Below are 27483 nucleotides of genomic sequence, written 5' to 3'. Positions count from 1 at the left end.
AAAAAATAAATATGCCCATATTACTCCATATTTCTTTATATCCTTAAGTTTATCATTTCTTATGACACAATAATCTTCTAATTGTAGTACATATGGTTAACCCCAGCATTTTCTCAGTGATGCTATATATTTGTAGATTATGGAATACCATGATTTCAGAATAATTACAAATTAGGGGGACCCGGAAGTGAATGGAAAGATGTATGGCAGGTGTAGGCCGCCTTTAAGCCTATTGCCCATGATGCCTCGCACACCAGAAGCGATGTGACGTGATGGAAAGAGTAGAGAAGTTGGATTTATAAGACCTGCATTTAAACCAGATGCTAACTAGCTATCTGACCACAAATAAATCACTGAACCTCTTCAGGGCATTGGTTTCATGATATATATATACTGAGGATAATCGTACTTACTAACCAACTCTCAGGGCTATTGTGAGGAAAGAATTTGCAAACCTCAAAGTGCTATGTAATGTGAGCTATTACAATGTCACCTAACTTTGTACAGAATATGCACAGTTATTCTCTGCCTTCTTGATAAAAAACCACAGTCAGAGGTTGTCTCCTCTTTAAAAGGTTTTCAAAAATAAAAGAAAGAAAGGAAGGAAAGAAGGAAAGAAAGAAAGAAAAGGGTGGGGGCAGTGGCGCAGTGGATAAAGCACCAGCCCTGGAGGCAGGAGGACTTTAGTTCAAATTTGACCTCAGACACTTGACACTTACTAACTGTGTGACCCTGGGCAAGTCATTTAACCCCACTGCCTAGCAAAAACAAAGGAAAAAAAGGTTCTTAGCTGTTCTAGCTCAACAGCCAGCAGAGGCTATCTGCACATGCTTTATAAAAAGGCACCCTACAATTAAAAAAAAAATCAGGAAGGCAGATGACCTGTAAAGAAGGTTGATTGGTCTCATAGTAACAGTGGACAAGCTGAGTGTAACATTGCTATCCCCAAAATATTGATGGTTCTAGGAAAAGGCATCTGGTGTGTTAGATGTATATAGGGATCACAGGGTCCTTTCAATTATATTTTCTTTCTTTTGTAAATTATATTTTTCTAAGTAAAGTTGATGTCTGTATATAAGATGATGTCAGATCACCTTATACAGTGGGGGCTGGGAGCCAAAGAATTTGAAAATCTCCAAAATGAATATGATCCCTTCATGTTAGAAAAACCTCTAACACACAGATTACAGATAATTATCTACCTCAACTAGAGGAAGGTTTCTAGTTGTGTGCTGCAGGGCTCTCAGTCTTCTCTGCTCCAACATTTTTTTTGTCAAGATCTTTGATGTACGACAAGAAAGCATGATTTTCCAATATATAGAAGGCATAATAATATCCCTTTTGTTAGATACATGGCTGAAATGAAGTAAGCTTTTATCAAGTGCCTGCTATGTACTAGGTACTTTGCTAAGCACTTTTTACAAATATTACTTCATTTGGTTAATACCAGTATTCTCCTAATGATATTGTGTCTTGTATATAATGAAATACTCCCCCCATTTCTTACCTTCTCCAAAATTGTGAGGGTTAACTATACATTATGAGACAGAATTAATATGTAAAAGATTTGCAATGGATTAGACTCGTTAGAACAATGGGCACAAATTGCAATATTAAAATGAATAGGGATAAACATAAAGTTTTACATTTAGGTTAAAAAAAACCAAGTTCCTAGGTACATAAGTGGAAACCCAATTAAGCAGAAGTTAATGCGAAAAAGATCTGGGGATTTTAGTTGAATACAAGCCTTAATAGAGTACAAAAGAGCTACTAAAAAGTGAATTTTGCCTTCTCTTCCATTGTTAGAAATATATCATCCTTATCAATGGAGGTAAAGTTTCCACTGTAAAATGTAATTTGTCAAACCATATATGGAACTGTTATAACTGTGTCCAGTTATGGAGGTTAAATTTTTTTTTTTGGTTTGTTTTTGCTAGGCAATGGGGTTAAGTGACTTGCCCAGAGTCACACAGCTAGTAAGTGTTATGTGTCTGTGGTTGGATTTGAACTCAGGTCCTGCTGAATCCAGAGCCGGTGCTCTATCCACTGTGCCACCTAGCTGCCCCATGGAGGTTACACTTTCAGAAGATTTACTAGATAAATCTGGCCATTTCCAGAGAAGAATGAACTAGACAGTGAAGAGCACAAAAACTGTGGTATCTAAAGGACAAATTAATGATTCATGGGTGTTTAGCCTGGAATAAAGAAAGCTTGTGAGATCGTGAAAAGCTTCCTCTTTTTTATTTTTAAAAAATATAGTTTTTTTTCAATGAACAAGTGGACTTCAGAAAAACCAGCAAAGACTTGTATGGACTGATGCTAAGGGAAGTAAGCAGAATGAGGAGAACATTGTACACAGTAACAGCCACATTGTGTGATGACTAATATTGATAGACTTAACCCTTCTCAGCAATACAAGAATCTAAGACATCACCAAAGGCCTCATGATGGAAAATGCTATCCACAAAGAAGAAAGAACTATGGAGTTTGAATGCAGATCAAAGCAGAGTATTTGCTATTTTTTTTCTTCTGTTTTGTTTTGTTTCCTCTTTCTTGTGGTTCCTCCTATTGGTTCTAATTCTTCCTTACAATATGACTAACATGAAAATATGTTTAATAGGAATGTATATGTAGAGCCTATATCAGATTGCACACCATCTTGGGGAAGGAAGAGGGGAGGGAGGGGGAGAAAAATTTAAAACTCAACTTATGGAAGTGATTATTGAAAACTAAAAATTAAACAATAAAAAATTTAAAAATAATTTTTTATTTTTGCTTCCAATGCAAGTACAGCTACTCAAATATATGAAAAAGAGCATAAGAAAAGAACATTTTAAAATGAGCAGGTAAGTGGAAACCAGTAAATAAAAAAACTGCATGATTAGAAACAATTCCATATGTGTGTCTACAGCTTTTTTTATTTACTGATTGTTAACCTCACGAAGGTGCATCAATTGACTTTTATTTATTTATTTTTAAACGAAAAGTAATTTTAATTATGTATTTTATTTCAAAGGCATTTTATTGATGCCTTTTTTTATATATCACAGACATTTCTGAAAAAGATCCCAACACTCTCCCTGCGATTGAAACTTTCCTTATAATAAAGTAGAGCAGTTAAGCAAAACCTACAATGTAGTGATCATGCATGAAAACCATCTTCAAATACTGACGGGATGCCACAGGATCAAATAGTCTGAGTTCTAGAAAGCACATTAGTCACCATCTCATCCAGTCCATACCATAAAGGAACCCCCACTCAACATACCTGGCAACCTCTACTTGAAGACCTCTAAGAAGTGGCAACCCACAATCTCCCTTGGCAGTCCATGCCACTTGTGGACAGTTCTCCCTATTAGGGGGCTTTTCCTAGCATCAAGCCTCTATTTGCCTCTTTGCAACTTCCCACCATATTTTTGTCATACAAAAGGCAGAGGATAGGCTTGTTTTCTGTTGCTTCAGAGGACAGAAGTAAGATGAATGTATGGGTTACATAAAATTACATGTTGACTAACTGTAATGAAAAACTTTCTGAAAGCTAGAGCTCTCCAATGATAAAATGAGCTGGTTTTTAAGGCAACGAACTCCGTGAAATTAAAAAGTGTTCAAACAGAGACCAGATAATCATCTGTCAAGAATATTGTGGAATGAATTCCTGTGCTAAGTGAGACTCTGGACTTGATGACCCATAAGAGCTCTTCCAACTCTAAGATTTTATGATTCTAAGCCTAACTGATCTCTACAGGCACAGAAACATCGAATTTTGAACCTGGAAGAGCCAGGCATATGCTATATGAACTGAAGCAGTACAGACATACTCATAAAATTTTAGAGGTAGAAGAAAGAGGTAAAGAAGATCCAACTAAGAAATATACCAAAGTGGATTTTGAGTCATCATCTAAACTGCCCCACAGTAGTTCAAAAACTCTAGATTCGGGTAGGGGGCTCTCTTACAGCCATAAGTCTCTTTTGAAACAGGATGTCTATCCTAAACATGTCCCTTCCTACTGCTACTTTTGTCTATCTAGAACTTCTCTATTTGGAAACTTCTGTCTCCCATGCCTGTACATCCAGATCTCTTGTATTAGCCAATTCTTAGAGTCTTCCTATCTGTGATATCAAAGATGGGAAACAGATCACAAGATCAGAGGCTGAGGGCTGCAAGAGCACTTAGAGGTTACCTGGTCCAACCTCCTCACTCCACAGATGAAGAAAAGGAAGCCTAGAGAACTTCAGTTACTTTCCCAGAGTCACAACTAGCTAGTGACAAAACCAAGTCTAGAAGCCAGGCTCCTGATCTTCCTACTAGACTCATCTGACATCTAAGGCTATGAATACCTTTATTAATTTTAAAATTTTAGTTCAAATGGAAAACAAGTTCAGAATAAAACATTTTTAGGTATGCCACAGGACTTCAAGAATATATCAATAATTCTGGGGGTGGGATGAGTAACTAGACCTGTGATTTCATTGACGCAGGGAACCTCCCATCAGGAAAAAACTCTCCTCGTGCACATTGGCACAAATCTCTTCTCCACTTATAAGTCTTAGAGAATCAGATGCCAGGGCATTGAAAGGGTATGTGTTTTTCTTAGGGTCATCCAAACAGTAAGTGTAAGAGGCAGGACATCAACCCAGGTTTCCCTGACTCAAAGGCAGTGTCTCTATACCCAACAATAAGCCATGTCTCACGTCAAGATTGCTCATCTTTAAAAGACAAAAACAAAAGATTACTCACTTCCATAGTTTTCTTATACTGTAATTGTTTTTGTTTGTGCATGTTATCCATCAAAACTTCTATCTGTAGAAGGAACAACAAAAACACAATTAATAATTAATCATAAAATTAATAATCACAATAGTCAAAATAATAATGACAAAAATAATTAATAATCAAAATAGAAAAAGAAAACTGAAATTAATATAGCATGAAAGTACCTTTGTCCTTCTGCCTTTCAACAAATCAAAAAGCCACTTTACAAATCATCTTTTAATCCCAACCTTGCTGCCTTGTGTTCCTAAAATATTAGGACTAGAAAAAACTTTGAGGGATCATCTAGTCTTCTTCCCCTATACCCATAAGTGATGTCATGCTTAAATCTTCCCAACTAAATATTTTTCTTATAGCTGAAGATTTATAGGAAAGGAAATTCTGCAAATGTCTGGGGTACTTCCATCCAATTTCTAACAAAAACTCATCCTTTTCTCCAATGTTCCTGTGTCTCCTGATGGCACCACCCCACTCCCAGCGATCCAGGTTTGAAATCTCCAAGTCCTCTTTGACTCTTCCTCCTCCCTCCTCCGTCCTCCATCCTTCCTCCTCCAGCCTCCCTCCTCCCTCACACCCAGTGAGCTGCCAGGTCCTGTTGGCTCTGCTGTCACAAGGATCTCTCGTGTCCTTCCTCTCCTCACAATTAATGCTGCCAACAGGCAGCTCTCACTCGTTCTATCATCATAGTCTACATACTAAGTTGGAAAAAAGGTTGATTTTAGACTTTAGACATTTTTTTTGACAATGAACTTATTCATTTAGGAAAAACTTTGAAGGAGGGAAGGACTTGGATTTGAATTTCTGCTCTGCCACTTTTCCCCAGCATGACTTTGGGCAACCTTTCTAGGCCTCAGTTTCCCTAATCCTAAAAGGAGGAGGTTAGACTACACGACCTTCCAGACTGAAAGCTTACAATCCTATTTTCCTAGGAACTGATAATCCAACTACTCTTCCTTCCCCTTCTCAATAGTGCTTTCAAACACTTACCAAATTAATCTTCCTAATGCATAGGGCTGACCATGCCAGTTCGTTATTTAAGAACCATAAGTGGTTCCCTATGACCTATTAGATAAAATATATCTGTCTATCTATCTCTGAACCACCTATCTAGTCTTTTCTTATACCACTCCATTTCAGTCAATCACTCAACTGATAAGCATTTTTAAGCACCTACTATATACCAGGCACCATGCCAGGAACCAAGGATACAAAGACAAAAGTTTCCTATGGTCACGAAACTTACAATCTATTAGGGGAAACAAAGTGCACCCATAGCAATAAATACATAGTGCTCTAGGTTTGCAAATCTGTTTACATAAATTATCTCACTGTATCAGCCCTGTGAGGTAAATGTCATTATTACCCCCATTTTAAAGATGAAGAAATTGAGGCTGAGAGAGATCAAATGACTAGCCCAGGATCACACAACTAGTAAGGATCTCAGCCAGTACTTAAACTCTGTGTCTTTGTGGCTCCAAGTAAGCATATGTGATATATGTGTATGTGTACACATGTATGTATACATATATACATACATACACACACAAACACACACTATAAATACAAATTAATTTCAAGGGGAGGAGGCACTAGCCTCTGGAGGGATTAAGAAAGACCTCATATAGAAGGGGACACTTGAGCCAGTCTTTGAAGCAAGCTAGGGACTCTGTTATTTGGAGGTGAAGAGGAAGGGCATTCCAGGCATGGGTGATGACCTATGCAAAGGAATGGAGATAAGAGATGGAAATCAATGTATAGAAACAGCAAGACCAGTTTGGTTGGATCACTGAATGTATGAAGAGGATTCATATGTAATGTGCTTGATTGGAACCAGATTGTGAAGAATGTTAAATGTCAAAGAAAAGAGTTTGGTTTTGAGCTAAGAAGCAATAGGGGCCACTGGAGTTCTGTTCTTTTTTAAGAAATTTTGAACTTAGACATATGCTAAAAAGACCATTTCCATACACAACAGATACAGAAAAAGAATTCTATATGAAACCATGGTGCTTCCCAATCTGATAAACAAGAAGCTCTAAGTCACCTTGTCAGAATGAGATCAATGGTAACAGATCGTCAACTTAGCTGCTAAGTCCTCAAGTGTGCTCCCTCCCCAACCCCACTAGCATGAATCAAAACCAGTCACCACCCAGAGCTTCCTTCCTCCTATGCCTAGTACTGCCCAACCCAGACAAGAGTCCTATAACAGTCCACCAGACTGGTTTGGGGAAGCACTCTTCTGGGTATACCATTCCTTCTGGGACTCAAGTGGGATGAGCTGAATTCCACCCAGGTTCCAATAGCCCTGATCTGTTTCCATCATCATCTACCTTTTATATTGTGTCTCCTCAATAATTCAGGCTTTCTGTACTGTCTTGTGTGGTTGATGTGTCCTTGAACTAAAATTTAGAATTTCTTGAACCTTCTTAAACTTCTGATAAAACATTGTGAATCTCCATTGCACACATCTTGGGTTTTATTTTTAAGTAAACAATGAAATTTACAAATTACTTTCTTTTTTTTTTTTTGCAAAGTTAACATCTGTTTTATTGAACTAAAATTGGTATAGAACAGTGGGGGCAACAATGGCTCAAGTGTTCACTAGCTTAACAAAATGCCCCTGTGGAATTTTATCTCTGAAAGTCCTAATATGGGTTTACAAATTACTTTCAAAACTGCATTTCTTTTCTTTGCTTCCTTTTGAACTTCTTTCTGTCTCTTCTGTGCATTTTTAAAACTGTCACAATAGCCTTCTTTTTTGACATCACCATTGCTACCCTTTCAACATTAACCAAACATTAACATTAATATCTTCCTTTCAACATTAACCAAACATTAACATTAATATCTTCCTCTCAACATTAACCAAAAGAAAAAATCAAAAATAATAAGTTTTATCAAATAAGCCTAACCAAGGAAAAGGAAACCTCACAGTGGCTATGTTCAAAACTGTATCTCTCTTTCTACACTTCGCATCCATCACCTCTCTTCCAGGAAGTTTCATCATAGGTGCTCTGGAGACAAATTTGGTCATTGTAATCTTTAGAGTTTTGAAGTCTTTCAAAGTTGCTTTCTTTTACAATGTTTTTGTCTCTGTATAAATTGCTCTCCTAGTTCTGCTCACTTAACTATATTTGTTCATTCTACCCAAGATTCTCTGAAATCATGTATCATTTCTAACGGCACAATAATACTCCATTACATTTCTACACCACAATTTGTTCAGCCATTCCCCAGTTGTCTAAGAGGCAATCTAAGGCAGCTCCTTAGATCTAGTTCTTTGCTTTTATCTTTTCTTTCCTTCCTTTTAGTCACCCCTTCAGGAACAGAAAGTTTGATTTGCTTATGACTATTCCTTCCCTGGTATTATCCCCCCTCTTAAATGCCTCCTCTTCCTATCTCTACTTGTTTCCATGTTGAGTTGGATGTATTTCTACACCAAACTTTTGTGTATTAAATCTTTCTTTGTCCATTTCTGATGAGGAAGGTTTTTCTGATGTTGCTTCCCATCTCCTTCTACATGTTTGTATATTCCTCACCTCACACACTTTAATTATGAGAAGCAGCAATTTCCACCCTCATTTTCCTTCTTTCTACAATAGTATATTCTTCCTTTTACCCTCCTTTCTCTTTCTCTTAAAACCTAAGAATAGAACTAATACTGCTCAAGACCTTGGTTTTTCTTACTGAAATACACAATAAATACCCTTTGAAGACATTAAAGTTCTGAAGGGACATTTTTTTCTTCTCCCCCATTAGAATGCTATCATTACATCATTATACAGCTCCTTCAAATTACTTTATCTTTTTCAAGTAATTAATTAAATTAAATTTACAATTAAAGTTACCTTTCAAGGTTTCTCCAGACTCTTGTATTTATATTCCCTATTTCCTATTCAGCTATAGTCTTTTCATCAGAAATACTTGAAAGTTCTCTATTTCATTAAAAATCCATTTTCTCCCACCAAGGAATATACTCAGCACTGCAGGGCAAGCTATTCTTGGTTGTAAGCCTGTATCTCTTGCCTTTTGGAATATTACTGTATTCTGAATTCTTCTCTCATTTTTAGTACAAGCCTTCAGCTCTTGTGTGAGCCTGTCTGTAATTCCTTCTATTTGAACTACTTTTCAGATTCTTAAAGTATTTTTTTGTACATTCCTGAAACATTTCCTTTTGTAGTTTCTTTCAGGAGGTGACAAATCTGAAGTCCAGACAAGTTAAGGGACTTGCTTAGGGTCATACAGTCAATTCACATCAGAGCTAGGATTTGAACTCGAGGCCTTGGACTCCAAATCTAGATTTCCTATATCAGAAACACAGACCTAATCACTGAATGGGCATTGCCTCAGTCAAAGTAAGAACTTAGAAAGGCCTTGGCTTGAAAAGGCCAAGGTCTTCTACCGCATCCTGGGCCATCTCCAGTTGCCCTGATCTATATCTGGCCATTGGACTCAGATGGCTCTGGAGGAGAAAGTGAAGCTGGTGACTTTGTATAGTCCTACCTCACTTAAAACCAATTCACTTGGGGCAGCTAGGTGGCGCCATGAATAGAGCTCTGGCCTTGGAGTCAGTAGGACTTGAGTCCAAATCCAACCTCAGACACATAACACTTACTAGCTGTGTGACCTTGGGCAAGTCACTTAACCCCAATCGCCTCACCAAAAAAAGGAAAAAAAAACCCAAAACCAATTCACTTGCAAGTCATCATCTTCCTGATGCCATGGTCCTCTTTAAGACCAAAGGACAAACCACAATTCCACAATTCAGGAGGTGACTAGTGGACTCTTTCTTTTGTTATTTTGTCCTCTGCTTCTTTTTAAAAATTATACTTTTTTTCAATTAAAAAAAAATCTATTCTCTATCTCCCACCTCCCCACCCCAATTAAAAAAGAAAAAGAAAACCCTAGTAACAAATATGCATACTGAAATAAAACAAATCTTCCACACTGTTCATATCTAAAAAATGTTTCATTCTGTACCCTCAGGTTTTAATAGATCTGGGCAGTTTTCATTTATTATTTCTTGAAATACAGCGTCAAGGCCTTTTTAAAAACTGGTTTTTAGTAAGTCATTCAATAAGCATGTAGTAAACACATACTGTGTGCCAGGCATTGTGCTAAGCACTGACAATACAAAGAAAGGCAACAGTCCTGTGCTTCCAGTTTTTGGATAAGATTTAATACTCTCTCTTCTAAGTTAGTTATTTTTCTAATTCTTTCCTCCAGAGCTTTTATTTCACTTTTACCTCTTGCTTAAGAGATATTTTCTTCTAGATATTCATGTAGTTGTGGAAAATTCTTTTTTTTTTCCCTTTGAATCTCTGTTATTGAGAGAAAAGGGTCCAGGACAAAGCCTTAGGGAGCACCAATAGTAAGGGGGTAAGACAGGGGAGAGAGTAATGTCATGAAAACCCAGAAAGAAGAAACTATCCAGGAGGAGATAAGAAGATATTCCTAAAGGGAGGATAAAATGCCGAGGAAGAGAGGATGGCAATAGTGCCAAATGCTGCAGAGGGTTCAAGAAGGAGGAAGACTGAGAAAAGTTCATCAAATTTGACAATTAAGAGATCATTGAGAACTTTGGAGAGAGAAGTTTCAATTAAGTGATGAGAATGTAGCCAGATTGAAAAAGTCTGAGACTATGAGTAAGGGGAGAGAAAGTAGAGGCAACAAATGAAAATAGTTTTTCTTCCAGAGAGAGACAGAGACAGAGAGACTGACTACAGGATGACATCTTAAGGAAATGGAAGATTCACGTGGGACATTTTTTTTTTTTGCAGATGGGGGAGATCTAGGCATTTTTGTAGGCAGTAGGGAAGAAGCCACTACATTTAGAAAGATTAAAGATTACAGAGAATGGAGATGATTATCAGGGTAATCAGAAGAAATAGGAAGGGATACGATCAAGATACAAGTAAAGGTGTTAAACTTGATAAGAAGTAGGACATGGGGGCCACTTTTTCATAAGAAAAGAGAGAGTCTGGGTCTGGTACAGCATGAGCCATTATACAACAAAGGAGCAAGGGATTTGAGCATAGAGGATAATGTAACATTTAACTGGTTAACTGTTGTGTCATGATCCGAAAGGGAGAAAAATGAAGCCAGATCAGTGGTGATGGCACAGAAGATTACTAAGGGATAGAAGGACTGAGGTCACGGTGAAGACAAAAAATATGTTTGAAAGAGTGAAACATAGAGATGAAAGAAGGTTATGGGTGTGTAGAGGAAATTCAGAATTCCTAATTACAAAAGTAGAACACTTGTGGATAATGCTAATCTTAAAGGTGTGCCAGGGGTGTGCTGGAGCCAGATCCAACCATTAAATTTTGAGTGTGAGCATTTATACCTTGGAAATTGGCAAACACTACAAATCAGGGCTTGATTTATTGCCTTGTTGGTTATCTAGATTTAAGAAAGGGATGGAGAAAAAAGTTAATAATGTATATTAAATTTAAAAGCATGTCATGCCCATGTTAATTTTTCTGAGAGCCAGTTAATTAAAATTTACTGTACTACATGTGGTTGAGGTAGAGTGAAAGAGTAGATCAAAGGTGCTGGGGAGTCAGGGATTGAGAGTGGAGAGGAATACTCCAAGCCAGATACTAAACTCCTTCAGAATTGAGGAAGAACGATCTTGAGGCCAATAGATAACTGCCTCTAACATCTAGATAGAGTGATATATCTCACTAGATTGAACCTCCAAAATGAAGGCCAACCACAAAAGGAAGGTCTGGAAATGGTAGTGAAGAGCAAGGAGTATGTCAGCTCCTCCTCCAGGACCAATATATCTGGGGGAAAGAAAGAAGCTGTATGTACAATACAAGAAATTCCAGACAAACAACTAGTTGTCACAAATTTCCTCATGTCTCTCTGCCTAGATTACACTTATTTCACACTTTCTCTCTGACTTTTGAAATCCTTCTCTTCCTTTAAAACTGAGCTCAGGTACCATCTTTCCCATGAAACCTTCCCTGATCATCCTGTCTTAAGCTGAATTCTTCCTCTTCTAATTTTCCTAGAGTACTTTGTTAGGATAGTCCTTATCACGGTCCATCCTATTGTCTATCTTGTATCACATTCATCTGGGTTCGTGCTATATCTCCCCATAAGACTGATGCTCTTTGAATCCAGAGGCTGTTTTATTCTCTGTCCCTAGCATCTAGCACAGTGCCTTGCATCTAGCAGGTACTTAACAAATGTTGGTTTGTGTTGAGTAATGTAAAACTGAAGTGCTCAGCAAATTCAAAGTAATGGTAAACGCCATTATCCCACAGTGATCCCCCCTTTCTCCTAACTCTATCAGTACTTATTAATGCCACCCAAACTAAAACTATTACTACCTCTGCAACCTGGGTCAAGTCACAAAGTGTCCCCACATTGTCATCAGGAAATGGTAGAATGGGAAGAGAATTTAGGCATCATCTAGTTAAATACTCTCATTTTACAGATGAGAAAACTGAGACTAAGTGAAGTGACAGACCCTTGCGCACACAGCTAGTTAATGGCAGAATGAAGACTGGATATTGACTCCCCTGACGCTCTTCTCTCTGCACTATGCCATGCTTTCAATATGCCCCCTTTTTATCTGGCACCTACAATAGAAAATCTCTGTAACATAATAATTCACAATTCTAAAGCACTTTGAGCTTTACACTTTAACTTTTGCTCCTGACTTTGTGGCATAGATTGTATGAATATTTTTAGGACTATTTTACCCATAATGGAACCAATGCTCATAGAAGTTACTTGCCAGAGTCTCACAACTATCAACTGTCAGAATTGTGACTTGTGTCTTGGTCCTCCTGATTCCAAATCCAGTGCTCTTTCCACTACATTACGGTGTGTATGGGGTGACATTATAGTGAGGGGGAAGGGCAGAATAGAGCAACTAATCTAATTTTCAAGAGTCAAAGACTACATCAAATAAGGTCAATGGTTCTCCTTCTGGTTCTATTAAACACTTCTTATAAGGATATTTTGTCCACACAGGACAAATAATGAAAGAACTGAGCTCATTTTTAGGAACTCTGATCAATGTAATGACCAACCACTACTGTAGAAGAGCCATGATGAAATGCTGGACTCAGGATGCAGATTGAGATATTTATTTTTCTTTCTTTTGGACATGGCCAATGAAAGATTTTTTTATACTTGATTATGAATATTGGTTGGGAAGACTTTGTTTTTCCTTTTCTTTTTCCAATGGTTTGGAGGGATGAAGTGGGGTGGAGAAATAGTTAATTTTTATATAATAATCTTAAAAATTAAATTAAGAAACTAATTTTAAAAAGAAATAGGAAAAAAAGAATTAAGCTCATTATGTGAGTAATTCTTGATCAAAGAATACCTTTACTACTTAGGAGATAGAGTTTTGGAGACCAAAAAAATCCAGATTGGCCATGAACCTTGATCAAATGATCTGAATAGCTGTCTACCTCTCCATTTCAGTTTGCCTTTATGAACCCATTCCAACAGTGGTCTGGATACCAGAAGCATTCATTTCTCTTACACAAGTGGGAATCTTACTCTCAGTGAGGTTTCTGTTGACCCTGGAATGGCTCTTAATCTGGTCATACCTGGTCTATTTCTGCTGCAGTTTTGGGAAGCCCATGATCTCTCTCTAGGCCTCTGCCTAAGACTTGATACTGTTACTTCAGCCAGAATATCTTTAGGGTAGACATTTTGGTGATGGTGGGAGTTTCTTTTTCCCATGCTCTAGTAAAAGACTGGAAAGATCTCTCTTTGTCTCCCTCACTCCACACCTAGTTTGGTTTTATAACTAAGGGGGCAAAGATCTCTCTCTACAACCTATTTTCTAGGAAGTGAAAGAAAAGGTATTTTTAAAAAGAGAAGTTAGCATTGACTCATTTTTCTCCAAAGAGTATTTAAAGAAAAAAAAGAATAAGATATCTGAATGAGGAAGAGGTACAACAAAGTACCTATTATGACACAAATAATTATGTAATTTTAAAATAAACTTGGGACTTTCTAAAGAAGACACAAAAGATTTACTTTTTGATTCTAAGAGGAAATTTATGAAAGAAAATTCATGAAAGGAGCTGGACATTGTGTACAGAGCACTCTGGAGCATATTCCAGATACAGAGAAATTTGGTGTTTGTAGTTTTTAAGGAGAGAAGTTCAAATGGCTTGCAAAATTAACAATATTCTCTCAAAAAATGACTAAGGACTGGGTAAGGGTGGATTTGGGCCTGGAAATGAACTACCCAAAATGTCTAAAGACAAGAATGGGCCACAACATTTATTACCAGGAGAATTAGCTTCTTTGCTAATATGAAAACTTAACCTTTTTCCGTTGTATTTTCTGCTTTTCCTTGAATTCTTCCATCTTCCTAGCTTCTTCCCGTAGAGTTTGTGCCAACTGGAGATGAGATTGTCCTACATTGTCTATTTCTGCAAAAGGGAGAAGAAAGAAACCAATGTCGACATGAATCCAAATTTTAATTTATTCATCTTAATTTATCCATGTGAAAATGCTTGACACAAATTCAATGGCATAAAATTCATTCACTACTGGAAAGGACATGGCATAGAACAAGAACTCTTAATCTGATATCCAAGAACTTTTTAAAAAAATGTTTTCACAAGTTATTTCAATATAATATAATTGGTTTCCCTTTATAATCCTTTGTATCTTGTTTTATTCATTTAAAAAACATTATTCTGAGATGGGGTCCACAGGCTTAACAAATTGCCAAAGCAGTCCATGACACAAAATACACAAAGAACCCCAGTTAGAGAAAGAATTAACATCTGGAGAGGCTCATGTCTGAATCCCAGCTTGTTCAATAAATAGCAACAGAACTGTGAGCAAGTCAACTTGAACATTGCCCTGGCTGTCCTCTGTGCATGCAAGGCATTCACTTCTTCCCTCTGTCTCTTGAAATCCCTGGTTTCCTTCCAGACCCAGTGCAAGCACAATTTTCCACATGAAGTCTTACCTGATCTATTCTCCCCATCCCTCCCCTCCCAGTTACTGGTGCCTCCCCACAAAAGTTACCTTGTATTTTCTTTTTATGTATGTATGTTGTGTATATTTACCACTAGGCCAGGAGTCAGAAAGACTCATCTTCTTGAGTTCAAATGCAACCTCAGACACTTACCAGTTGTGTGACTGTGAGTAAGTCACTTAATCCTGTTTACCTCAGTTTCCTCATCTGTAAAATGAACTGGAGAAGGAAATGCAAACCACTCCAGTATGTTTGCCAAGAAAACCCCAAATAGGGTCATGAAGAGTTGGACACAGCTGAAAAACAACTGAACATATATATACACCTATTTATGTGTGTGCTTTCTCCTCTGTTGGAAAAGTCTCCTGAGGGCAGACTTTATAATTTAATAATAGTTAATAATATTATTAATAATATTAAAAATTAAATTATATTAAAATTTAAAATAGTAATAAGGTTATTAGTAGCTATTATTAAATAATAGCTGGGTTGAGCACTTTACACATATTTTATTTTATTTCTTCTTCACAACAACCCTGGGAGAAAGGTGCTATTATTATCCTCCTTTTTTCAGCTGAAGAAACTGGGGCAAATAGAAGTAAGTGCCTTGCCCAAGGTCATAGAACTTGTAAGCGTCTGAGGACTAATTTGAGTTCAGGTCTTCCTGACTCCAGGCCCAGCACTCTGTGTACTATGGCACCATCTAGTTGCCCCCAGCTTTGTGTCCCCGATTGCTTTCCCATAACAGGCACCTAGTAAAAGCTTGCTGATCAATCACTGTCAATACACCCTTGGTACGCGTCAATAACAACTTTATTAAAAGGACTCAGCACACTCAGAGAAGCAGAAAGCATTAGGTGTTGAGTTTCAGGAGTGAGAATGTCATAAAACAGTTGAGCTGGAAGAGACCCCAGAAACATTCTAGTCCTGATGTTACAGATGGAGACACTAGCAGATGAAGAAGGTAAGGGACTTATCACATGGCAAGTCGGTAGCAGAACCACGACTAGAACCCAAAAAACTCCCAGTTGAGAGCTCTTTCTAGAACCATATCAAGTGGTACAGATTCAATGAAAACCGACAAGCAATCGCTAAGTGCCTGCTATGCCCTGGAGGCTGAGGATCCAAAGACAAAAGGAAAAGCAGTCCTAGTCCTCAAGAAGCTGACGTTCATTCCACCGAGGAAAAACTACATTACGTAGATAAGCAAAACTAAGATTACTTAAGGAAAGGGAGAGCTCTAACCACTAGAAGAATCAGGGAAGGCTTCGGGGGTAGCACCTGAAATGGTATCAGATCTATAACAGTGGGTCAGTGAGTTTGTCGTTGTTTGGCCTTTTATTTCAAAAAAGACCAATGACATCATGGGCGATGCGTTGACTTGCATGTGAACTGAAGTGAGGCAGAGTCGTGCAAAGTCATCAGCCTCATTCTCTCTTCTGGTCATTGGAGTCCAGTGACAAGTCAAAAGTCAGGATGACTGGTGATGGCCCAGGATGCAGTGGATGACCTTGGTGTCTTCGATGACTGACCAAGCTCTAAGGACTCCACAGTGCCTGCTTCAGCTGCTTTCATGGCTGTTGGAACAAATTGTTCTCATCCAACCATTCCACCAAGGGGCGTCTTCATATGCTTGGCGTGGACATCCCCCTAATTGACTGATGGTTTGAGGCATGTGGGTTACCCTCAACTTGGTTTAGCCCGTCTGCTGAGTCAGTTTATTGGGGTGTGGTCACTGTGCATGATACAGCTTCTTGTAGCCACAGGGGAGAGCTGGGTGAAGGTGGACGTCAAATTCGGTGGATGGGCAGTCCTGAAAAGGGGTCAGCAAGCCCTCACACCAAAAGCGCTAATCCTACCTGAACATCCCCTGAGTCACCTCGTGAGAAAGGTACTCAGTGCTTCCAAAAGTGAAGCACACAGGCAGACTTAGATATCATCTAGTTCATTTGTAAAGATGAGGAAGCAGAGTACCAGAGTGATTAAGTTACTTGCCCAGTCACCAAGTATAACCCCCTCATAAATGAAGATGACCCACAAAGATATAGTGGCATATTCAAGGTCCCATAGCAAGTGAATGCCAGCCGAGAGTAGAGTTCAGATTTGACTCTTCTTATCACATGTGATTCATTGGCACCATGTGCAAATCTCAGAAGCCCCAGATCTCATTTACACCCCCAACAAAGGCAATATAGTCCAGAGATAAAAAAAAACATTACAAAAGGCCTCTCGATTTGTCTTCTATTTGACTTGCAGGTATTGTGATTGAGACAAAGATGGCTACATCAGGAAGAAAGCCGTTTCTCAGCCCACAAAGAACTAGAAAAGAGGAACATCCCCATCGAACTAACAATGAGAATTGGTTACTTCACACTGGGAGTTTAAAAACTGTGACAATTGGTGACTTCTCAAGGGCTTCCCCTTCCTGAATTCAGTTTCCCCAAGATTTAAGAGGCAAGATAAACTGACTATCCACCATCCACAGGTGAGCTTACTAAGTAAGAGTGAGATGGTGGGACTTCACCTGAGTGTCACAATGAGTTTGTACAGAAGAGGCTAAGGAGGAAGAAATTGTGTGTGCTAGAGAAAGTAACAAGAGTCCTTGAAGGATAGCAAACACCAGGGAATCGTCAGTCATGGCACCAAAATTTGGGAGAAACTGATTGTTAGATCCAGTCTGGGAAAACAATAAAACATCTAAGAAAGCAGAAAAAGGATCCAACACATCTGATCCATCAGGAAAGCCTGAGCACAGTACTTCTCTTCCCTTCTACACACTCAAAGTCTATACACACCAATAAAGCTACCTTCGCTAGTCAATTTAGCCAGATTTTACCTGTGTAAGAATATTTGAGGATGGGAGCAAATGCTCTCAGAGTATGATGTACTCAGCTGATGGGAGCTCCCTGAGTTGTCTGCAGAACTGGCACAAACATGAAAATATGGGCAAGGGGATAAGTCTGTGCATAATAGTCTGACTGAGGACACTGATAGTGGGATCCCATAGGAGGTCCATGATGGTTATCACCCAACTCTGCCCCGATACTGGGAAAGACAGTCCTTTTTGCTAAAAACAAGCCACAACAAATAATAATATTAGTGGCCATTTATAAAAACGTTTTAGGGTATGTAAAATGCTAAATACATTTTACTTCATTTGATCTCCATAATAGTTCTATGAAGTTGGTATTATTAATAATTAAGCATTATTATCCTCATTTCATGGGCAAGGAAATTGAGATTCAGAGAAGTTAAGTGATTTGGCCATGGAACACAGTAAAGTATGCTGTTACCGTTGTTATTTTTCAGTCGTTCAGTCACACTGACTCTTCATGACACCATAGACCATACCATCCATGGGGTTTTCTTGGTGAAGATACTGGAGTGGTTTGCCATTTCCTTCTCCAGCGGATTAAGGAAAATAGAAGTTAAGTGACTTGCCCAGGCTCACACAGGTAGTAAGTGTCTGAGGCTGTACTGGAATTCAGATCTTCCTGATTGCAAGCCTGGAACTCTATCTGCTGTGCCACCTGACTGCCTCCTAGGCAAACAGGTTAAATGATTTGCTCAAGGTCATACAGCTAATGGGTCTCTGAGGCTGGATTGGAACTCAGGTCTTCCAACTTCAGGCCTAGCACTCTACACATTGAGCTGCCTCCATAGCAAATAAAAGAGGCTGGATTAGAACCCAGAGCTCCAGGATTCCAAGTCTAGGACACTTTCTGCTACATCATATTGCCTCTCATTAAACAGACAGAACATAAGGTCCTTGAGGACAGGAACTGGCTCAGTTTTGGTTTTGTGTATTTGGCACACAGCACCTTTGCCTAGCACACAGCAGATACTTAACACGTTTGTCAATCGCCAGGTAATATTTGCTGAATGAACAAATGAAAAGAATGAAGAGAAATTACGCAAGGGTGCTCAGCTCTCTTGAAATCACAAAGCCAGAAGAATTCTGCTGAATTTTTTTTCCACCTCACAGGTACTCCCACCACTAGACTTTCACTAGTCTGGTACAGAAATTGTGAGACAGAGAATAAGCTTAAACATAGCACTTACGCTGCTTGAAGACTTCCAGGGCCCTCTTCATGGTGCTGAAAAAGCAAATGCAGGGATATGATTACAGTTTTGGAAAGGCCCAAATAATGTCCTGCCATAAATCTCCCATTGGAGCTCCCTCTACACAACATGTTGAGGCCCTCCCTGCAATTTTTTTGATATCCCCTGGACACCAGTAAAGTACCGTGGTCTATTCAAAAGTTATCCCTCATTCTTACTGTGATCTACCCTTATTATTTTTTTAAGTCTTACATTTCTCTGATAACATCCTATTAAGAGCTTTTATTATTTAAAGAAGACTGAAAATTAGTACTAAGGGTCCTTTTAAAATACGATCTACCACTTCTTGATTTTTTGACATTATTTTTGGGTTGTGGTTTGTTTGTTTTTATTTTTTTTTGGAAGAAGGCACTCCTTCTGACTCTATCTTCTGACTCCAACTCTGATATTTGCCCTGGCTGTCGTCCATGCCTGGAATGCTCGCCTTCCTCACCCCATCACCTAGCTTCCTGGCTTCCTTCAAGACACAGCTCACATGTCAAAACACATTCTGTACAAAGCCTTTCCTGGTTCCCTGTACAGCTTTCCCTCTAAGACTCCCTCCCATTTACGTGCTACATATCTTTCATGTTCACAGTTGTTTGCATACTGTTTTCTCCACTAGAATGCAGGCTCCTGGGGAGCACCATGTTTTTGTCTTTCTTTGTCTCTCCAGTGCTTAGCACAGTGCCTGGCATGTAGCAGTGCTTAATAAATGCTTATTGACTAAATGACAGACGTGACAGTCCCTGTCTTCCAGCTCTACTCTGACACTCTGTTCATACAATATTAAATACCTTACTTCTCAGACTTCTGCTTTCTTTTCTTTACATAACTTTTTTATCTCTCTTTTTTTTGTTTTCACAAAATGCTCCCCCTTACCCTAGCTACCCCTTGCAAAAAAGAATAATAAAGAAATGGAGAAAAAAGCACCTCAGCAAAATTAACCAATACACCAACCAAATCAGATAGTATATGCAACATTCTGCACACATTTTTACCACCTCTGCCAGGAAAGGAGGGATATACCAGGTTTGGACATTAAAATTACACATTTGCTTTCCTTTCAAGGTAGTTTCCAGGAACCTGCTGCACTGCCAAAATAAGGTCAACTTCTACCTAAAGGAATTCATTAATGGCCTGAAAAAAATGAGTGGGCTTCTCTGAGTAGCTACTAGAGTAAATTAGGTAAATGAACATGTTAGCAGATACATAGGAAGATCTCCCACTTGAAGGAGCTAGGGCAGATATACGGTCTCTACAGTACCTTATGGAAAAGTACCACCCTATCTGGAAAATAATACTGTTTTGTTGCTGACCTCTGGCTTGTGAAAGGGAGAGATCAGGGCGCTATCTTTGTTCCCCTCACCAATGAAATCTATTTTTGCTTCACTAGCTAACATTCCATTGCTAGACATGAGAGCGAGCCAGGGCCAGAAGCTACATGTTGTGAATCCCTCGACAATCACAGCGCTGAATTCATGCCCAAGGCCTGTATCAGAGGCAGGTATAAAGAGGAAGAACCACAGGGAAGTACAAAAAGGTCACACAGATTTCCAACTGGAAGGGGCTTGAAAGATCATGTACTTTAATCCTCTCATTTTAAAAATGAGAGCTCCAAGGCCAAAAGAAAGGAAGGGATTTATTTGGTCAATAATAAGAAAGCTGAATTTGGAACCTAGGTCCTTGGACTCCATATCCAATGTTCTTTCCAGTACACCTCAGAGTGCCTCTCCTTTGATCACAGAAGTGACATCATCAGAGCAGTGCCTTAACACACACTCTGCAGTCTGTGCCACCCTATCACATACTCACTTCACTCCCAGCTTACTATGGTGTGCTCTAGGTCTTCACCTGCTGCCTTGCCCTTCTAAGGATAGCTCTACCCTGGGATTGCCTTGATATGGATACCTTACTCTCCGCTTAACCCCTCACTCCTTAGTTCCCCTTCTATGTGCTGTCGGGTAGAGACCGTCTTGTTTTTCTTGGTTTTGTATCCCTAGCACAGTGCCTGGCATACGGTAAACACTTAATAAATGTTCTATCTGTCTGTCTGTCTATCTGTCTACATATCTGTCTGTCTGTCTGTCTATTATCATGTCCACTGTGTGAAGGATGGACTGGAGAGGAGAGAGACTAGAAACCAGGAGTCTATTTGGGTGATTATTACAATAGCCCACAGGGAAAGGTAATGAGATTGTTAACTAATGTGGGAACAGCGGGAGCACAGAGCAGAAAAACAGTAAGAGAGATGCTACAGAAATCCAGTCGAATGTGAGGGTTGAGGGTAAGAGAAGACTCAGATAAGATTCCTATTTCCAGATTAGATAAATGGAAGAATGGTGTTGCCAGCTGCAGAAATAGGGAATTTGAGAGGAGCAGTAGGTTAGGAGGGAAAGATGATGAGTTCAGGCCTCATCTTTTTGGTCTGTTCTCATGCAAATCATTTAAATGCTAGACTAATGGGTTTGCCAAATTAAGAGACTCGCTAAACTTTTCCAGCTTCACTGTAATTTTCTGGAGATTCCCTGACACTGTCCTGATTCTTTCATTGTACTAAGATTTTTCTACATCAAAAACATTTTTTGAAATACAGTAATAGAACGTTAGATGAGAAGGGACCTTGGAAATAACCTAGTCCAACCTCCTTGCCCCCCCCATATTAATACAGATAAGAACACTGCCATGTTTTGAGAGATATCATGACCCACTCACTAAGAGCTAACTAGCAATGAAACAAAATGAACTTGTCCCAACTCCCAGTCCGGTGCTATTAAATATGACATCACCAATGACTGTAAAATTATTATAATTAATGCAAATATTTCATTCTACTGGCATTTATTGTAACATCACCTGATATAATATCTACATCTCTGCATATGCCTGGAATAGTAACACCAATTGTTTTTGCATCCCTAGAACCAATCCTAGTGTCTTCTACATAGTAATTGTTCAATAAATTCTTGTTGAACAAACAAATAAATGAATCATTCTTTGTGAAGATTTGGCAGGTCCACTATACTTTTAATATTTTCAAATAGCACTTAAGAGGCAATAAGATATAATGAATCTTGAACTCAAAAAAAAACCTGATGGGGAAACACTCTCTATCAACACATACTGACATCTGCAACTTATAGTCTTAGAGACATTCCCGGGACTTTGAGAAGTTAAGTGACTTATCCAGGCTCCTCTCTCACACATGGTAGTTATGGGGCTCTGGACAAGTCACTTAAAGTCTTAGGGCCCCAGGCAGCTCTCTAAGACTATAAGTGGCAGATCAGGTGCCAATAGGTACTGGCAAAGGGTGTTTCCTCATAAGGAGTTCCCTACACCAATGAAATCAGCATTTAGTGCCTGGCATGCAGTAGATGCTTAATAAATGCTTATTGATTGATTGATTGATTGATTGATTGAAATCACAGATCAAGTCTAAAAATTTGAAGTAACAGATATGAGAATGTGGGATGGCTTGTGTATCGTTTCAGTGAGTGGAAATGAAGAAGTGGGATTGTCTATCCATAGACACTGACCTCTTAGGGAAATCCTCTGAAAGGAAGTGGGGATGGTTTGTTTCAGACCTCTTGAAATGAGGAAACCCTGCCCCTTATTTCCTTAGGCAGCTCTGGAGGTACATTTGATTCCACATTGCTATAAATGTGGAATTTGGAGTGCCTCATCAGGAACTTTAAGGAGTACTTAAAAATAAGCATCTTTTTTTTGATAAAGAAGTTTTCATCTTGAACATTGCAATAATAACTAAGGAACTAACTGTTCTCTCTGGTTGATGCTGCTCTTTTTTTGTTCCCTTTTGGTGGAGGGCAAACACCATCAAGGGAAGGAGGCACCCAAAGGCTTTTGGTCCTTCCTCAAGAGTCACTTCGGGAATCTACTGTGGGCCAAGATGTTATAAAAACAGAGCCTGTGCCTCTCTGCCCCAAGAAAGACTGACCTGAAACCCAGGTGTGGGCCCTGAGGTCCTGTGTCTTGAGTTTGGTGCTTCTCAGAACCCACTGAACTACCATACCCACTGGTTTTACTAGAGGGTGGAGAGAGAGAGAGGAGAGTCACTGAATGTGTCTTGATAGGGGAATATCAAGGGAATCTGTGCTTACTTGTATGTACCTCTGCTTAGTAAAATTTGTTATTTCAACTTTGACCTTTTCATTGAACCAAATAATGGACCATTACTCCAGAGAACAGACGATCACAAAGTGGTACAGTAAAAGGCATCAGCTTGGATCCATCCCATATTGAAGGAGCACATGGCTATGAGACCTGGAGTTCATATTCTGCTCAGGATCCCTGACTTTACTGGCCTACTCTGCCTGGTCGAAAAGAGCTGCAGAATGGGAGAAAATCTGGGTAACATTAGCATGTGGGAAATAAAAAAGAGGGAAAGGGACATACTTATTCTCACTTTGCCCACAGGGCTTCTTCCGGCAGAGGTTGATCAGATCTTTGCCATATCTCTCTTCAATCACTGCCCTATTGTGAACAGAAAAGAAAATGATGGGTCATTCACAGGTCCTTAGAATTATCTTTGTCAAATTCATAACCTTAACTACATCATCATTTCCTTGAAGACAAAAAGCCTGGCTTCTATATTAGGTGTGAATATAATTTAACTCACTATAAAGTAAATTCAATACTGGATCTCATCTAACAGTTTAGTTACTACTATTACTGCTACTAATATCTGGTCACAAAAGGTAGCACCTCAAGGTTTACAAACCGCTTTTCTTACAATAATCTTTTGGGGTAGGTGTATTTTATAGCTCCATTTTGCAGAGTAGAAGAATGAAACTCAAAGAAGTTAATTTCCTTGCATGGTACCACAGGGCAAATGCCTTACCTGCCCCAGGAAGTATCAGAGCTAGAACTCAAAGGCAGGCCTTCTGACTTCAAATCCAATGCTCCTTCTACTACACTATACCAAAAAAGGAATGCATTTAGCTGTGTGACCCTGGGCAAGTCACTTAATTCTGATTGCCTCACCAAAAAGAAAAAAAAAAGGAATGCATTATAGTTACTAAAATAGAAAAGAAGACCCCAGCACTCTTACTTATCCTGTACATTTGTAAGCATTTTGTATTTTTTTTTCACTGAGGGCCAGCATGATGTAAAAAGAGTATAAAACATGGAGTCTGAATTGTTTCTTAGCATTTCTTCTTTCTCTTGTCTGCATAATTGTTTCGAGCTAGAAATGATCTAATCTAACCTTCTCATTTTACAGACAAAGAAACTAAAGCTCAGAATAGTCCAAGGGCTTGCCTAAGGTCACAAAAGTTCTAAGAACTAGAGACAGAATTTGAACCCAGTGTTAGAGTTCAAAACCAGAGCTCTTTCCAAATTTATCTCACTGCCTTCAGGAACCTCTTTTCTTATCTCTATTCAGTGATTCACAATATTCACCTTCCTGCTGAAAGATAATCATTGACTTACCCTGGAAAGTCCTAGAATTTCAGAGTATCTGATCCATTCCTGAACAAAAATCTTGTCTACAACACAGCTAAGTAACCATCCAACCTTTGCTTAAAGGCCTCCAGGGAAAAGGAGCTTGCTACCTCTTAAGGCAGCCCAGCCTATTGTAGGAAGTTTTCCCTTCTCCTAAGCCTAAACTGGCCCCTTTGCAATTTCTATTCTTCATCCCTAGTTCTCCCCTCCAGGCCCAACAAAACAATTTTAATTCTTTTCCTACATGGCAGACCTTCCAATACTTTAAGGTAAATATCCTATTCCATACCATCTCAGTTGCCCTCCTCTAGACACTCTATAGCTTAACAATTTCTTCTTTAAAATATGAAATGCAGAACTAAATGCAAACTAAATGCAAGCTAAATGTAATCTTTGCTTTAAAAAAAGTTAAAATACTTAAGATCCTCAGACACATTTTAACATGGAATCTTCAATTCATAATCATTTTTTCTAGAGATTAATAAATTCACAATCTCTTTTAAAAAAGTTAAAATACTTAGGATCCTCAGATACATTTTAACATGGAATCTTCAATTCATAATCATTTTTTTCTAGAGATTAATATTCAATTCACAATCTCTTTTGAAGGAAAGAGTGTCCTGCCCCAGACACCAAGGCTAGAACATAACACAGCAGACAAAAATTACTCAAATGGAGAGGAGACAGTGTCAAAAGAGATGAAAACTGAAACTTCATCTTCATGGGACCCATTTCTGAGAAAATGGTAGTATAACCATCACTCCTGAAAGTTCCTCTGAGAAAAAACTGATGAGTAAGAATATGCTCAGGGTTGGAGGAAGCAGCATATCTATGCCTGGCATACTCTCTTCTCTCCTAGCCAAGTCTCTATCATTCGAGACTCGGCTCCATCCCACTTTCCTACATGAAATTTCCTTGACTACTTCAGCCCGGATTGATCCTCTATCCCTCTCAATACTTACAGCACTCATTTTCTATCTCACATGCTTGAGGACTGCATTATTTATTACCTTGATCATTTCATAATATTTAACTTGTGTTAGTCTAGTATTCTTAACTACACTGCATATTCCTCAAGGGAATAAAGCCGCCTCCCTCTCTCTCTCTCTCTCTCTCTCTCTCTCTCTCTCTCTCTCTCTCTCTCTCTCTCTGTTTTTTGGTGAGGCAATTGGGGTTAAGTGACTTGCCCAGGGTCACACAGCCAGTGTCAAGTGTCTGAGGCTGAATTTGAACTCAGGTCCTCCTGACTCCAAGGCCAGAGCTCTATCCACTGGGCCATCTAGCTGCCCCTAAAGCCCCTTCTCTTTAAAGGAAACTAGTAACAGAGAAATTAACCAGTGTACCCAAGATCACACAGTACAAAAAGGGTGAGGATTTGAATCTATGAATCTAACTACAAATTTGGTACTTTTTATTCTACTATAGGTTGTCAATTCTTCATGCATAAAATGACCATGCCAGATGGCAGTCCATTTTTTTCCTTCTAGGAGGTTTGTTGCTTTGTTTTTAATTCTGCACTCAACAAACTCCAAATAAAATAAGCATTTCCATATACACAGTAGAAGACAAAAAGATTATACCCGAAATGATATATCTCTATTATAGAAATTCTTAATTTGTTTTGTGTCAGGGACCCCTTTAACAGTCTGATACAACCCAAGGTCTCCTTCTAAGAATTGTGTTTTTAAATACATAATAATATGTTTTTAAATACATAAAATATAACACATAGGATTTCAAAGGAAACCAAAAGTTAATGAGAGCAAAAGTATAAATTTTTTCCTATTCAAGTTCATGGACCCCTTGAACTCTCTTTTCTTCTGTTAGTTTTTGTACTTCCTTCTTCAATTGGCCAATGGTATTTTTTTAAAACATAAATTTATTTATTTTTAGTTTTCAACATTTCCCCCTTCTCTTATCCCCTTCCCCTTCTATTTTCCTGCAGGGTAGGATAGACTTCTGTACCCCATCTCCTATATTTCTTATTTTCCAGTAGCATGGGAAAACGTTTTTTTTAAACACATGTTTTTAAAACTTTAGATTTCAAATTTTCTCTCTTTCTCCCTCCCCACCCACCCTCATTGAAAAGGCAAGCAACTCAATATAGGTTGTACATGTGCAGTTATGCAAAACACGTCCATAGTAGACATGTTGTGAAAAACTAACTCTATTTCCCTTAATCCTATCCTGCCCTCCCATTTATTCTATTCTTTCTTTTGACCCTGTCCCTCCTCAGAAGTATTTACTTCTGATTACCCCCTTTCCCAATCTGCCCTCCTCTCTATCATCCCCCTGCTCTCTTGTCCCCTTCCTCCCCTATTTTCCTGTAGGGTAAGACAGATTTCCATACCCAATTGAATGTGTATGTTATTTTCTCCTTAAGCCAAATTCTATGAGAATAAGATTCACTCATTCCCTCTCACTTTCCCCCGTTTCCCCTCCACTGTATGAGACTTTTCTTTTCTGTTTTTTTTTTGTGAAATAATTCACCCCATTCTACCTCTCCCTTTCTTCTTCTCCGAGTATAATCCTCTCTCATCCCTTAATTTTATTCTCCAGATATGACCCCTTAATCTTCATCTCACCCTGTGCCCTCTATCTATATACACATACATACATAATTTTTTCCTCCAACTACCCGAATACTGACAAAGGTCTCATGAGTTATAAATGTCATTTTCCATGCAGGAATGTAAACAGTTCAACTTAATAAGTCTCTTATGATTTCTCTTCCTGTTTACCTCTTCATGTTCCACTTGAGTCCTGTAATTGAAAGTCAAATTTTCTATTCAGCTCTGGTCTTTTCATCAAGAATGCTTGAAAATCCTCTATTTCACTGAATGACCATTTTTTCCCTGAAGGATTATGCTCAGTTTTGCTGGGTAGGTGATTCTTGGTTGTAATCCTATCTCCTTTGCCCTCTGGAATATTATATTCCATGCCCTGTGGTCCTTTAATGTAGAAATGCTAAATCTTGTGTTATCCTGATTATGTTTCCACAGTACTTGAATTGTTTCTTTCTGGAGCTTGTAATATTTTCTCCTTGACCTGGGAACTCTGGAATTTGGCTATAATATTCCTAGGAGTTTTCCTTTGGGGATCTCTTTCAGGAGGAGATCAGTAGATTCTTTCAATTTCTATTTTGCCCTCTGGTTCTAAAATATCAGGGCAGTTTTCCTTGATA

General features: G+C 38.7%; 1 protein-coding gene across 1 annotated transcript in view; it reads right to left on the bottom strand.

The window, feature by feature from the left end:
- The window catches only part of PSTPIP2 (proline-serine-threonine phosphatase interacting protein 2), an 81919-nt gene that overhangs the window by 30541 nt on the left and 23895 nt on the right, over positions 1-27483 (bottom strand). Inside the window, exons 3-6 of the mRNA XM_020985759.2 lie at positions 23253-23330; positions 18801-18835; positions 14075-14181; positions 4739-4801 (exon numbers count right to left, since the gene is read on the bottom strand). Of these exons, the coding sequence (XP_020841418.1) occupies positions 4739-4801; positions 14075-14181; positions 18801-18835; positions 23253-23330 (283 nt within the window). The remainder of the gene's footprint in view (positions 1-4738; positions 4802-14074; positions 14182-18800; positions 18836-23252; positions 23331-27483) is intronic.

This window comes from Phascolarctos cinereus, unplaced genomic scaffold (assembly GCF_003287225.1).
Source record: "Phascolarctos cinereus isolate Bilbo 61053 unplaced genomic scaffold, phaCin_HiC Scaffold_4;HRSCAF=312, whole genome shotgun sequence".
Lineage (NCBI taxonomy): Eukaryota > Metazoa > Chordata > Mammalia > Diprotodontia > Phascolarctidae > Phascolarctos > Phascolarctos cinereus.
This window is presented reverse-complemented; position numbering and strand designations above follow the sequence as displayed.